This window comes from Callorhinchus milii, unplaced genomic scaffold (assembly GCF_018977255.1).
Source record: "Callorhinchus milii isolate IMCB2004 unplaced genomic scaffold, IMCB_Cmil_1.0 Scaffold10, whole genome shotgun sequence".
NCBI classification, from domain to species: Eukaryota; Metazoa; Chordata; class Chondrichthyes; order Chimaeriformes; family Callorhinchidae; genus Callorhinchus; species Callorhinchus milii.
The window spans coordinates 16,716,004-16,731,622 of record NW_024704751.1 but is presented as its reverse complement, the minus strand read 5'-3'; the positions used below and the strand labels follow the sequence as shown (position 1 = coordinate 16,731,622).

The following is a 15,619-nucleotide window of genomic DNA, read 5'->3' as shown; positions in this document are numbered from 1 at the left end:
ACAGTATCAGTAACAGCCTCCAGCCACAGACCAGAACCCGGCCTTGAAACTGCTGATGACTGCTATCAGGCACCCGGAGATGGACGTCACACTGGATGATGAGGCTTAATAAACACAGCAGAAGGTCTTTCACTTAATCTTTTACTCACCGATGTGCTGCGTTGTGCAACAAGCAGTTTCGATGAAGGCAATGGTTGCAGTGCAGATTGCTAATCTGGGTCAGGCTGGGGCAGGGAACAATTATCAAAGAGATAGAGGGCATTCCTCCTGCAAGTGAAACCATTTTGCACAACAGAATGTCACCAAGAGCAGCGGGACAAGACGGCTGCACCCTCTCCGTGTACGGGACTGATATTTGATGAGCAGGGACGACCTAAGGTGCGCACAAAAGAAACCAAACTTTTTATGTTTTTCAAAAAAAATTCAATAAAATCAAATATTTAATAAGGATCCTCGGATTCGATAAAACGCCTATCACCTCAAAACATTTTACAGATTGCTATATAGTGTGTGCACAGCAGATAATTTTGGACACAGCAATGTCCCACTGTGACAATACTTTTACACACACACAGACACCCAAAGGCTTGATGGCTTTGCAGTAACAGCTGTCACACTTGTGTGTGTGTGAAAAATGTAATAACCCAAGGGTTATTATTTGATACAACATCTTTCATACCAGGAGAACATCTCAAAGCCATTCAAGAGAGAGAGTGAAGAGCAGAGGGAAGTGGAGAGGGAGAGAGGGGGAAAGGATAGGAGAGAGGAAAAGGGGATAGAGGGGTTGTGTTGGCGGTGGGGTGGGGGGTGTTGCAGATAACCCAAAGTACAGTCAAAGAGCTAAGGTGCATTAATAATAATAATCCTTGCATTTGATATAGCGCTTTTCACGTCTTCTCGATGTCTCAAAGCGCTTCACAGAATATACTGTAAAGTGAATTGACTGTATATTTGTGGGCGAAACGCAGCAGCAAATTGTGCACAGTAGTGTCCCACAAACAGTCGTGGATTGAAAATGACTAATTTATTATTGTTTTTGTTTTTTTGGAAGGATTATTATTAGGCGTGTGGAGTAAGGAAACTTGCCCAAGGTTTCGCCCTAACCTGCTTGGAATTGAACCCCGGTGTCTCGCTTGCAAAGTGAGTGCTCTAACCACTGAGCTGCAGGACTCGTAAGAGGTTTAAAAAAAAATTGAAGCAGGGGTCTTGTGCTGAATGCTAAAGGAGTGGGAGAGAGAGAGGGAGGAAGGGAGAAAGAGAAAAAAAAAGATGCTTCAGTATATTACAAAGGACTAATGCAGAGAAGTAAAGTGCAGCAGGAAAATGAGCGCAGGATTGAAGTTGAGCTTCCTGATTCCTCTAAAGCTGCTGCTTGTTACTGAGAATCAGGAAGTAACTGCGAAGGGGAATAACCTGCGGAGTGTTAGCTGTGTCTTAGCAACGAATACAACTCAGTGGCGTCACTGTCTGCCTGCGATATACATATATAAACCCCAGGCAGCAGAGATGTCATGAGTTGAACAAGTGGATGTGGTCGAGGTTGGAATGCTCTCTCTGCAGTTAGTAGCTGGAGGTCCATGTATACAGAGTCCGGTGAGAATCGCGCTGATTTCCGTTGTTTGCTCCCGAAAAACGGGTGATATTGTCTACTCAGGGGTGGGGGTGGCTGGTGATTTGCGACTCTTTTTGTAAAGGGTCTTTTGGGGGGAGTTTATAACGTGTAGGTACAGCAAAGTCTTGAGCACTCGTTGTCACTGGCTTTCTGCACAACCACTTCTCAGCCAGGTAGTCAGTCAGTAACTTTGGGATTTGAGCTAAGCTGCTGCCAAAACGATTGAGCAAATATCTGATCACACACAAAAAAAAAGATAGTTTTAAATAGTAAATTGTTGTCTGCCTCTTGTGCCATTGCTCGTGTAAGTTTAAATATTTTGGGATCTGAAAGTTCTTCAGATCCAAGACGAAACAAGTGGAAGGTAAAATCTGTTGGTGGATCCCTGGATGGTTAAGTGCTAGTGACAAATTAAGGCAGGGTTGAGTTATCAGTAGATTATTGTATAAAAGGGTTCGTGGTGAGATGCAGCCGAGGCAATGGCTTAAACTATTTCTCCATTGAATCCAACATATGATGGGGTGTGAGTCACTGAAATGCTGATGATTGATGAAAGCCAAACACAAATGTGTTTGCTTTATGTCCACGTTAGGGGTGGGCTATGTGGGGAAAGAGAAAGCAAGTGGACTTACTTGCCAGCATCTTGGGACATAACTAAGTACTAATTACCTGCCGCTGCCTGTGTGAAAGGCGCTATACAAATGTACTCTTGTTGTTGTCTGCCAAATACAATATTTTATCGTGATAAGGGAAATAAAGCACTCTGTGTCAGTTAGTTGCCTGCACACTGAATGATGAATGCGCTGATCAGTACTTGCCAAGGAAACTCCCCAACATGTCTGTGACAGGATGTGTGTGTTGTGAGTGTGTGTGAATGTGTGTGTGTGTCCACGTGCAGATGTGTACAGCAGTTATTGCTCTTATTTTTTTTTGGGTGGTGGAATCTGCTTTGCAAGCTCCAGCAAGTTCAGTAAGAATTTAGTCTCAACTGAAGGTTACGTTAACTGTCCCCTGGCAGAAACTCTGAGCTTGTGATCACGTAGGAAGTTGTAAACGACATATAGAGTTGGTGAGTTTGCGCCCTATTATTTCTCTGTTTGTTGTAGTGTCGTTTTTTTTGTGGTTTTTTTAAAAAAAACTTCCCCTCTGGTAGCCTCAAAGTGAAATGTAAATTGGCAAGGCCCCGAGTTGGGGGGAGAGGGGGAGGGAGGGAAAGGAAAGAATTTGTGCTAGCAGAAAGGTTAAATTCCCTTAAGGAAATCTCTTGTTCTAATGTTTTCCTGGATGTGTGCAGAAATCACGTGTGTGCTGCAATAGGACTTTGTAGATCATTAATGAAATGCTGTTAATTCCTGATGGAATTGTTTCTCCCCCTTCCCCCATCTCAAAGGAAGGTCTCTGAGTGATGGGGGGGAAGGATTAGAGGAAAGGGGAGAGGGATAGGAAGCTGCTTCCATTCTTAAAACAGTGAGGGAGGGGGCAGCGGCAGGTAATAAGTACTCAGTTATGTCTGTTTATATACTAAATTGAAGTTAAATACTTAATAATCCTTGCATTTGATATTGAGCCTTATCGTGTCATTGGGACGTCTCAAAATGCTTCACAGGATGTGGCGTGCAGTGAATGCGTAGGCGAACACACTGGGGGTGGGTGGAGTGGGAGGTGTTGGTCATGACACCGGGAGAGAGAAACCTCCTTCTCATTTTGAATAGATCCACGGGGATCTTAACGTCCACCTGGACATGCACACAGGACCTGGCATTAACGTCTCATCCAAAGAACGGCTCCTCCGACAATGCAGCACTCCCCCAGCACTGCCCTGGAGTGTCAGCCCAGACTGTGTGAGTTCAAGTCCTGACATGGTCTTGAACCCACAGTGTTCTGAATCAGAAGCAAAAGTTCCAACTGAGGCAGGCTGACACCTGTTATTGTAAACAATTACGCTTGATATAGCCCTGTTGATGTAGGAGCACATTCTAAGAAAGCAATGTTTGCAGCACAGAAGGAAACTTATTCATTCTTTGCGGAATTTCTGCTTCCTGTGGGAAAGCCCCGAACTACTCCTGGAATATAAAGAAAAAAATCAGGGCGATTGCAAGCCTACACCCAAACAATCTTTCCACAGTATATTGAGATTGGGGCTGTGCCAAGGGTTGGTAGGCTGCGGTGGCGTATTTCATTCTGTTACATTTAACAGAGGGAAATTCTCGGAAAACAAGACTTTGAAAGTGAGATCAGCGTGTCCAATTCAATGAGTAATAGTTTAATATTGGATGAAATCATTTAAAATCGACCATTTGGGGGATTCAGATCAATACTGATGATGAAGACACCGACTATTTATTCATTTTGAACTTGCTGAGGGGAAGCTGAAAGAGAGTTAGTTGACTTGTCGCTCACTGTATCACAAGAGTGTGAGGCAGCAATAAACAAGGCAAACAGGATACTGGGCTACACAATAATAATAATCCTTGCATGTTGCGCCTTATCACCTGGTTGAGACATCTGAAAGCAGTTCACAGAATAAAGTGGAGTGACTGTGTATTTTGTGGGCGAAACATATATTGGTAAATCAGTTGCGTTTAGAGCCCCTCATTTATTTTATTCTTCATAAAAATCATTAAAATAACAGCAGAGCGCAGAAGTCAGAAAAAATGACACTGAGGAAAATTATTGTGTAACAGGCCGTGTGGATTCCACCAAGCGTAAGGCTTGGTTTAAGACACAACAACTAGGAGGAAGAGTCACAGGGAAATTCCAAAAGTTGTTCTTCTTTTTCGCATCATGTTGTGTCCTGTCAGAACAAGATTTGAGGCGTGGTAAATCAGCCTATGAGGTACACGCACTGTGATGGAGATAACAATTTTACATAAAATGATCGCTTGCCTTAAATGTTTCCTCTTCAACCGTGCTTAGCGTCAGGATCCACCACTGTTAAGCTCTCCGTGACGCTACACCCCCTCTCCCCCCACCCCCCCATGAAGGGCGCTATATAATTGCAAGTTGTTGTCATTGTTACTGCTGCTGTTGTTGTTGTTGTAAGGAAGCAAAGTGCATCTTAATAAATCATCTGATTAGAACTCACGGACACGGGTGAATGTTTTGTTTGTAATTGTGTTTATATAAAAAAAAGTATACAACAGGCAAATGCCTACTTATAGTGAGATTCTGTGAGATGCTCTTTGAGACGCTCTCCTGACATGAAAGGCGCAATATCAAATGCAAGAATTCTTATTAATATTATGACAGGAACATCAGGGATTTTTCAAGGTGTTTGGACCAAGTTGGCCAGCAAGGGTCAATCAGCGTGAAGTGTAAATGATAATTCGTATCTTGAACTCAGCAGATTCCATGCCTACCCACCCTGAAGATGAGACTGACCTTCCGACTTGTGACCTCTGGCTAGAAAACCATGACTTTGGTAAAGACCTTCACCCTACTATGTTTAGTAATGTAAATCTATCTTTATAGGATCTGAATTTGAAAGGACGTGAAGCTTTGCTGAACAAGGATATGAGTTTGACAGAATCCAAAGGCTATGAACTGAAATCCTCTTTGGATTTCCCCAATTGGGGCAGAATTCCCCTGAGAGACTCTCTTCAGGCTGCCAATTGTCCTGTCAATGCCAAAGTGTCTTCCAACAACTTAACGAACATGAGCAGCTTTGGCTGGAACGTTATTGGTTCAAAAGAAAGGGGAACGAGCAGCAAAGCTGAATCCCAGCCCAGCACAGGACAGGGAAACTGGAGTCTGAGGGCTCCTCACTGACTTCACTCGCCTACACCGAGCTACAGATGAAGGTGGATTTCTTCCGTAAATTGGGTTACGCACCAGATCAGATCCAGAAGGTGGACCTCAGTGCCGACACCAACACCATTCTAGGAGAGTTAGTGAAGGCGGAAGGCACGGTGGAGAAAGAAAGTGTTCCTGAGGAGCTCTGGGGTCCCACCCTAATACCTCGAGGGGGATCCTCAACCAAAACTCCATCCAACGTCCCCATCACCGAAGAAATCCAAGAGCAGGAGAACAACCTGAGGACGATTGTCATCGATGGTAGCAACGTGGCAATGAGGTACGGTGATATTTTACATAATCTAACCCTTACATCAAATGCAGCACCTATGGTGTCAGGAGGACGTCTCAAAACGCTGTGCAGGATATACCGTAAAGTGAAATGACTGTGAATTTCATGTGCAACCGAGGCACCCAATTTGCGCACCGCAACATCCCACAAACAGCTGTGAATGAGTGATTCCTACTGTCTGGGACGTCCTCCTAACATGAAAGGCGCTATACGAATGTGATTTGTTGTTGCTGTTGTTATTGTCTCAATTAGTAAATTCACAGCCCAGAATGTAAGGTCCCTTAACCTTCTGTTTTTCTCAGTGGTTCCTTAGTTGTTTTATCCTTAAGACTAAGGCGTAAAAAAAAATGCACCCAGGTCCAGATTTGCTCTAGTTATTTAGAATTAGAGTATCCAGAAATCAACGAATTCTTAAATACAGCTGTTAGTTTTAGCTTCCCCTACACTGGGCGTCACTGCTCTAACTGTCCTGTTGCGAACTGGTTCCGGACACTGAGTCACCTGCGTTCTGGGGAAATGTATCCCTACCTAGGAGGAAGTTATAGAATCTGATGCTATTTCAAGGATGTATTAATAGGGTTGGGTCTTGGCTTAATAATCAGAAAGTTCACAGGGCATTCTTGCTTATGTGCTAATTTATTATCTCTTCCTGAACAAGATAATGTTTAGGAGATACCGTTCGAAAAGAGAAGGGAGTTTTTCCCGGTGTCCTGGCCAACAATCTCCCAGATAAATTCACTTAATTGCCATTTATGAGACCTTGTTGTATGCAAATTGGCTGCCGTGTTCACAAATAAGTTCCTATTTATGCAGTTATTACTGTACAGTTTGTGGTGTTTCATACCATGTTCCTTGCTTCTTCTAACACGTCCCTAACATAGAATTATACATAGAATTATACAGCACAGAAGGTGGCCATTCGGCTCATCATGTCTGTGCCAGCAGAATATGTAACATTCTCTCTATGTGTCTGTCTGTCACTCTCTCTCTCTCTGAGTCTCACTCGTTGACTCTTTCTCTCCTAGTGCCTTTCATTCTGAGGCTCTTCTCCCTCTAACTTTCTGTTTTTCTCTATCTTTGAATTTCTCTCTCTCTCTATCTCTAACCTTACGTTGTACTTAACGATCCTTGCATTTGGTACCGTGTTTCACCATATTATCAAAATGCTTAAAAGCACTTCACAGAATTTATTGTAATGTGTTGTGACTGACTATTTTGTAGTCCAAGTCAGTGGTCAATTTGCACACAGCAATGTCTCGCAAATTGCCATGAACTGAAGGATTGATCTTATCTGAGGAGTTGTCGGTCAGAGCGCTAGGAAAACTCTATTCTCTTTTCGAATAGTGCCACAGGACCTTTAATTTCCACTGAACAGGCAGAGTGGGACCACAGTTTAGCATCTCATCCAAAGGACGGACACCTCCAACCCTATTGCCCCTGCAACAGTATTGCCCTATGAGCTCGAAGTCCCGACATGGGGCTTGAACCCTGAATCTCTCTCAACAACAGCAACTTGCATTTGTATAGCGCCTTTATACAGGGTACCAGATCCAATTGCTGAACAATGGCAGAATGTGACGCCCGGATGGGGAGACAGGGGGCACGGTCGAAAAGGAAAGTCTTAGGGGTGATTTGAAGATAAATAAAGAGTGAGCAAGGCAGAGGGATTGAGGCAGACAATCCCAGAGGTTCAGGACATAGTGGCTACTGACAAGGCTCCTGACACTGGAGGACAATAGTATCAGTCATTTTCCAACCATAAACCAGAAATTAAAGAAGAAATTTTGGACCAAGATAAAGCTTGGTACAAAGATCGATTAAACATTTCCTGGAATAGCTTCACTTGGGATCTCCCCTCTTCCTGCATTAGTTCTATATCTTGGTGTGTTATTAAATGAAGCACCAGGTGCCTATCTCTATAAACCTTAAACAAAGCATATGTAAATCTGGATCCAAACTGCCCTCACTTCCTTGTGAACAGAATGTTTAACGAGGCTATGCCTTCGTAGCATAGTTCTCAGTCTCTGTTGCGAAATGTTAAACTTGTGATCTACTTAACATGGGATTTGCCACATGGAAAGAGGAGACACACATACAGTAGATATACTGCAGTGCAAACCCCCTTAACACGGTAGATTAGTTCTTCGTACTTACAAGTGGGGTAATCTATACTAGATACAGTGACTGATCTTTGAACAACTGACCTTTGAACAAGTTATTTTCAGTAATGAGGAATTGAAATCAGATAAGTATGGACAAGCTATTTCACTGTTTACTGAGTATTTAAGAGTATTGCACAAAAACAAAGGGAGATTTTGTGGACACAGGTTTGTTGTTGGTCAGCTGGGTGTCTGATAGTCAGAAACCCATCACAATTCTTTTAAGGAATTCCACATTGAGTAGTTCAGTTGCACACACACACACACACACGGTAACACTATCACAGACCAATTTTACCTCTCATTGAATAACAGATCATTCTGACGCACTTAACAAACCTTAGACCTTGAAACTGATCATTTCATAATCCCTGACTGTCCAGCACTTTGGGACATCCTCCCGGTGTGAAAGGCGCTATACAAATATAATTTTGCATTCTATTTACTCAGATCCAACCAACTGCAGAATGTAACAATGTAACACCATAGTTCTGGAGCTTTGATTTCCCTGGAACTGGTGGAAGAGGAATAAATTAGGAGAAATTCCACTTGGGTCTAGATTTACTCTATTAATTTAGCATTTCTGAGCGTCCAGAATTCGATGCACAATCTTTAATTATGAAACTGGGCTTCTGCAAGTTCTTTTTCAGAACAACCACAGAAAGAGAGAGAGAGAGAGAGAGAGAGCCTTCAAAAAAAATTAATTTCAACAATTGGCCCAATTTTTTACATTGTGAAAGGTTTCGAAAAGAAAGTAAATCTAGACCCACAGAGAAAATTCTCCCCAAAGGTTGCCCATTGTGTGGTTTGTGACTTGTTACTGATGGAGCGATGAGTCATGGACTTATTGATGCAGATTTTCCTGTCTTTGCCTGCCAGAGACAGTAAACCGAGATCCCATCTGTGCCTGTTCAGGTGGATGTTAAATATTCCATTACACTCTTTGAAAAGAGAAGGGAGTTCCTCCTAGTTTCCTGGCTGCCAATCCCCCAGTTAAAATTGGCCATTACTTCATGATTAAGGGATATTGCTGTGCACAAAATTGGAGGCTGTGTTCACCTACAAAGACCCAGTCACTACACTTTACAGTAAATCTTGTCACATGACATGATAAGGCACTACATGAAATAGTGTTCATGTTCAAATCCATTCACTCCCTGGCACCTCCCTACCTCTCCGACCTCCTCACTCCCCAATCCACCACCCGGCACCTCCGCTCGACTGGCACTGGCCTCCTGCTTGTCTCTCGCACCCACTATCGGAGGTCGCGCTTTCAGCAACTACGCCCCAAATCTCTGGAACACTCTCCCTCAATCCCTCCGCCTTGCCCCCACTCTCCCCTCTTTCAAGTCCCACCTGAAAACTTTCCTCTTCGACCGTGCTTATGCCCCCCTCCCCCCGGCTCAGAGTCTGGCCACCACTGTTAAGCGTTCTGAGACGCTATCCTGCGTGGAAAGCGCTATGTAGGTGCAAGTTGTTGCTGTTGTTGTTGAAATGCGAGGAAAGTATCATTGCGACAAATAGTATAAAGGGGCTGTGAACCGGATTTATTACAGGGATTATTCAGGATTAATGCTATTGTTGAACGCTAAACACGGGGTGAGGTTTGAGGTGAAGTAACCTAACCGGTGTGACTTTGCTCTTCTTTCAGTCATGGGAATAAAGAGGTGTTTTCATGCCATGGGATTCAGCTGGCTGTGAATTGGTTCCTGGAGCGAGGTCACACAGATATCACTGTGTTTGTGCCGTCTTGGAGGAAAGAACAGTCAAGACCTGACGTGCCAATCAGAGGTAAGCAACCACTTCTGTTCCCATTTCTTCTATTTATAGCACTTTCAGTCTGGCACTTCCCCCATTCCTCTCGACAATGAGTTATTGTATTCCCCACTGAAGGGAAATAGCTCTCAAAGAATTGTTCAGTGTTAACCAGATTCTCAGCCCCTTGTGATGCCGTGGGGCACTGAACACGAAAATCCACCTACTCTTAGCCTATGGAACCGATTCCTCTAAGAGAGTCGAGATGGGATCCTTGTTGGCTTTCAATAGGGACTAGATAACAACAGGAGAAAAATCAAGTAAATGGAGTTAAATGGATTGTTCTTTCAAGTGGCCAGCACAGGCTCTATGGGCTGAACGGCCTTCTTTTGTGCTGTAAATGTCTGTAGTTCTGTGGCATGTAAATCTTCTTTGATTCAGTGGAACTTGTCCGATACATAAGTGTATCTTTTGTTTAAATGACTAAAAAAGCATCGATTTCAGTCCTTTCAGTTTGGGATATTCTCAGCATATTCTCAGTTGTTCCAATTGCAAGGCCCTGTTAGGTGGAGCCTGAGTTAATTTACTATCTGCTGCAAACCATGCTTTATTGCAACTACAGCACACCTGGCTTCAGTTACTGACAAATTGGCTTCCTACATTAAGAAATGGTCAACTTCTGCACCGTCACATCTCCGCTGATGTCAGAAGTTTAAGGGTTCAAATCCCACATCAGAGAGTTATATAGTCTATGTTGACTCTCCAGTGCAATGCTGTGTGTGTCACATTGTCGGAAGTGAATGAAACGTTAAGCGAATTCCATCTGCCTGTTCAAGTGGACGTTAAAGATCCCATGGCTCTACTCAAAAAGGGTAATATTACAAACATGGATAGCCTGCTGTGATTTGATGGTGACATAAGAAGGGAGTTTCTCCTAGTGTCCTGGCCAACAATCCCCCCTATTGCTTAAAAGAAACCTATTGCTGTATATAGAGCTGTTCTCTTGTTTGGAGAAAGAAGAAAGACTGTAATACATTTCTCTTGTTTCAATTGCTAATCGATCAATAATCCCCCATTTAGATCAGCACGTTCTTCTGGAGTTGGAAAAGAGAAAGATTCTTGTCTTCACCCCTTCACGGCGGATTGGTGGCAAGAGGATTGTCTGCTACGACGACCGCTTTATTGTGAAACTGGCGCACGAATCTGACGGCATAATTGTCTCCAACGACACGTACCGGGACCTGCAGAATGAAAAGGCCGAATGGAAAAAGTTCATCGAAGAACGTCTCCTGATGTATTCCTTCGTGAGCGACAAGTAAGTGGATAATTTGTTCCCAAAGCCCCCTCCAGATCATCCTCACAATCTGCCACAGGATAGTAACAGCAACAACAACTTGCATTCATACAGCGCCCTTCACACAGCGTTTCAAAGCTGAGGTCATTGGGGTGAGGGCACAGAGCCATTCAAAGCTAAAAATGAGATAAAGACCTTGTAAAGTTCATTCAAGAACATTTTGAATACAGTTAAGAAATTGACCCTTTAGTGAAAATGTAAAGGACCTTTAACCCCATTGATCTCCTGTGAGGGATTTGCTTTGGATTTTTCACTAAGAATGGATTTCCTTCTCTGCTCCGCAGGTTCATGCCACCCGATGATCCCCTTGGACGTCACGGACCGAGTCTTGACAACTTCTTACGGAAAAAGCCTGTGGTTCCAGAAAACAAACGGCAGCACTGCCCTTACGGTGAGTCCTGACATTACGCTACCGGGCTGCTTAATGAGTCACAGACTTCAAACACGGTTTAAGAAATTCAGAGGCTCCCAGGTCTAGTCTTCTCCTGCAAGAACCTTTTGCCTTAGATTGAAAGATGTTCAATTCAAATAATCCAATTATTTTTCAACTGTCCTACTTCATTGACTTTGCTATTCCCCCCCACACACACCCCAATGCCCCCCCAGCAAATTATTCCACACCCTCATAATTCCATTAGTGGGGAGATGTTCTTCCAAACACCTCCTCCTTCTGCCTGGCCCACAAAGGCTTCGTAGCACATCATTGAGCAACCGCACGAATTGCCGCTACTTTGAGATGTTTCCTTTGGACTTGGACAGGACCACAAACGACATGAGACAGTGTTGTGAATCTGTGTTTTCTTTGTTATAGGTAAAAAGTGCACATACGGAATTAAGTGTAAATTCTATCATCCCGAGCGGATCAACCACCCCCAGCGCTCGGTGGCGGATGAGCTCCGTGCCAATGCGAGGTCCTCGCCCACCAAGAACCTGATGTCCACAGGACCTCACAAGGAGGAGAAACGCTGCAGTCCCCACAGGAGGCCGTATCACTCCGATGTGGGCATGAGCGGGCTCTTGCCGTCCGAGAGGCCCCGGGTGGACAGGCAGTACTCACTGCAGAACGGGAGCTGTCTGGAGAGCAAGGCTGCGCTGAGCAAGTCCATGGCCCACCGCAGCAGAGCCCCTGGGATGCCCGGCAACGAGCAGTTCACTCACCCAGCGGTCAATGATTCAATATGCTCCAACTCACCCAAAAGTTACGATGAAGGGTTCGCCTCGCTTGATAAAGATTTGTCAGGAATTTGGCTGAGTGGCCACACTGAAGCCTACTCTAACAATGGACAGTATTATCCACCTCTATCCAGACAGTGCAGCTATAATTCCCATGAATCAATGCCATCTCTAGGGCTTGGTGGGTACCCTCACCAACATCTACTGAGCTCATGCCAGGGCTGCATTCACATGGACAGAATACTCCAGACCCAATACAGCCTTCCCAATGACTTCCCTTCGCTTGGTGGCCAGAGCAGGCATAACTGCTGGGTTGATCCCCACCATTCACACAGCAGCGAAGGGACCAGGAGTCTCCCAGACCCTCGGAGATGGACAGGGAAGGGACAGGGACGTGAGCAGCAGCACCAGCAGGAACCCTACTGGAAAGGTAACCAGTGGCACATGCCTGAGCCCTACAGGGAAGAGCGAGAGACTGTCCGCATGAAGCTCCAGGCTATCTTCCACCCCAGTCTGGTGGATACAGTTATGAACCAATACCCACAAATCCTTGATCCCCAGCAGCTCGCAGCGGAGATTCTGGCTTACAAATCCCGAAACCCCAACGCTTAAACCACAGAGAACCATCAACGTGTAAAACACCAGAAGAAGGGCCCTTCAGCCCGCGATGTCCGCCCTGCCCTGCCTGACTCAATTGCACCGTTGCAAAGAAGAAAGGGTGGATGTAAAAAGAAAATTGCTCGCTCGCTTGCTGGCCAAGTTGATTTGAATCGAATGGATTTTGAGACAAAACGTTAATAGATGACGGTGATAGCTGACGTGATGATTATCACAGCATTGCCCGCGTTTTTCTTTAAAGAATAAGCGCATCATTTGGTCATCAAGTCAGTCGGAAATGTTGTGCATATGCATATAAATTGTGTAAAACGAGTAGCATTGTATAAGACTGATAGATTGTAGTGTAGATGATGCAATCCTCACATTTCACATCACTGTTGTGATTCCTGCTGACTCAGGGCAGTTAAGTATTGCATTCTGACGTGTGCTTGGGTGTTCATGTTGAAGCTCTAGACATCCCAAACTCCAGCCTGGCTCAATTAGTACAACTGTCAGCTCTGAGTCAGATGGTTGTGGACTTTGGGACATGGAACTCATTTAGTCTTTGCTGACATTCCAATGCTGGGGACAGCACACATTGTTGGAAGTGCCGCCCTTCAGATAAGATGTTCAACTGAGGTCCCGTCTGGAACTAGGAACAGGAATGGGCCATTCAGCCCCTCAAGAGTGTTCCTCCATTCTATTAATTAGATCATAGCTGATCTGTACCTCAACGCCACATACTCACCTTTCCTCCATATCTCTTGATACTCTTACCTAAAAAATATTTATCAACCTCAGTCTTATAAAATCTATTGTCCCAGCATCCACAGCCTTCTGGGACAGAGAATTCCAGATTTCCACAACCCTGACTGTTCAGATAGATGTTAAAGATCCCATGGCACTATTCAAAAAGAGAAGGGTATTTTTCCTAGTGTCGTGGCACAACAATCCTCCAGATAAAATTGGTTATTCACTTCATTGCTGTTTGTGGGACATTTGCGTGTGTAAACTGGCTGAGGGATTCACCCACCAAACACACAGTCCCTACACTTTATAGTATATCCCATGAAGTGCTTTAAGATGTTCTCTTAACATGAAAGGCGCTGTATCAAATGTAAGGATTATTATTTTTATTTTAAGTGCAAGGAGCAGAAATTGCAGTCCCAATAATATGGGCAGAACAGGGTTAAATGTACGTTCATCAGCGCAAACTGCTAGCGCTGAGTGTTTGAAAAGAAATCACTTCTGGCCCGTGGTGATGGTTAATTTTGTATAATATTCTTTAAATTGTTGTCAATACAATTGCACCGCTCAAGCCAGAAGCATTGGATAATGTTGATGCATATTGTATCGCTACCAAGTTATTTGTTTGTAAGGGTGTTGGAAATCTCTCAAAGGGCTACAATTAGTGGTGATTGTCAATGGCAACGCAATTTTATCGATTTAAAAAGAAAAGGGAGCTTCTCTCCCGGTGTCATGGCTAACAATCCCCCCAGATAAAATTGGTTATTTGATGGTTATTCATCTCACGCTTATTTGTGGGTCATTGCTGTGTGCAAGTTGGCTGCCCCATTCACCTACAAAATACACATAGTCACTACACTTTCTACATTACAGTATATTCTGTGAAGTTATCCTCTGAAAAACACTATACCAAATGTTTGATTGTCATTATTATGGTATTTTCTGCAGGGGGTAATTATCAGCTGGATGATGGGGGGGGGGGGGGGGTTACCAGATAGTAAAACGGGAGGGATTTATTTAAGAGCCAGCTCAATATTGTAATGAGAGGATAGGGATTCTGGAAGAATGTTCTTCACAAATCAATTGAATTGAATCCCACAGCACAAGTGGGACAGAGAAGGGAGTGTTTCCTGGTATCCTGACCAACAATCCCCCAGCTTAAAAAAAATTGGTCGTTCGTTTCACAGCTGTTTGTGGGACATTACGGTGTGCAAATTGGCTGCTGACAAAATACAGTCACTACAGTTCACAGGAATTCCCTTTTGAGATGATTTGATATTATTGGGTTTCACTATCAATACTTTCCCAAAAACTTGTGAAGTCATCTCGCAGTCACCACTGAAGAGCATTTGAAAATGACTGTGTTGGCACCATGTGCCAAAGTCTATAGTCTGTGGAGATTGAGAACCTGATGTAATTGAAGCTGTACTGGTGTGCCTGGAAAAAAAAAAGACAGCATTACAAAATCATTTGTGATGGTTTTGTTTAGTTAAGCAAACTGCTTAAATATATATATATATGTGTGTGTATTAAAAAAAAAGAGATTGTAAGACTTTGTATTTCTCTGCCTCCACTTTGACCAAAGCCTCATTCACAATCAATTTTTCTCTGTGGAACCATATTGTGTCAGCCCGACTCATCTGGTAACACTCTCGGAGTCAAGTTGTGGGTTCAAGCCCCACGTCAGTGCTTTGAACTCATGGTCTATTTAGGCTGATGCTCCAGTACAATGCTGGGGATGCGTTGCATTATTAGAGGTACTCCTTGTGAGACATTAAATTGCAGTCCTGACTGGCTGTTTAGATGGGCACTAAAGATTTCATGGCTTTAAAAGAGCATTAAAACCTCATGGCCCACCTAAACAGGAGTACTGGTTTAATATCACAGAAGTATTAGCTTGGACTGTGAGCTCAAGTCCTAACATGGGGCTTGAACCCCAAAGCATCTGGCCCAGCTAGCGAGAGTGCTAGCAACTGAGCAAGGTTACATTCATTTCCTCTCTCAGCTTCTGCTTATAGAATCGTAGAATAGAATCACAGAACCCTACAGCACTGAAGGAGGCTATTCGGTCCATCATGCCTCTTTGAAAGAACTAGTCCCACTCACCCGCTCCTTCCCCATAGCCTTGCAATTTCTTC

At 43.9% G+C, this 15,619-nt stretch overlaps 1 protein-coding gene across 1 annotated transcript; it reads left to right on the top strand.

Moving 5' to 3' along the window:
- Nucleotides 1–1,460: 1,460 nt before the first annotated feature.
- LOC103179581 (endoribonuclease ZC3H12A) lies at nt 1,461–13,347 on the top strand. The gene is made up of 6 exons (XM_007894950.2): nt 1,461–1,593; nt 5,084–5,684; nt 9,507–9,646; nt 10,691–10,925; nt 11,249–11,355; nt 11,776–13,347. Exons 2-6 carry the CDS (start codon nt 5,407–5,409, stop codon nt 12,747–12,749), a joined length of 1,734 nt encoding a protein of 577 aa, XP_007893141.2. The 5' UTR covers nt 1,461–1,593; nt 5,084–5,406; the 3' UTR covers nt 12,750–13,347.
- Nucleotides 13,348–15,619: the final 2,272 nt, after the last annotated feature.

Coding starts and splice junctions, on each gene's coding strand:
- LOC103179581 (XM_007894950.2), top strand. CDS start 5,407: ATGAAGGTGGATTTCTTCCGTAAATTGGGTTACGCACCAGATCAGATC. Junction 9,647..10,690: donor ACCTGACGTGCCAATCAGAG/GTAAGCAACCAC, acceptor TCCCCCATTTAG/ATCAGCACGTTCTTCTGGAG. Junction 11,356..11,775: donor ACGGCAGCACTGCCCTTACG/GTGAGTCCTGAC, acceptor TCTTTGTTATAG/GTAAAAAGTGCACATACGGA.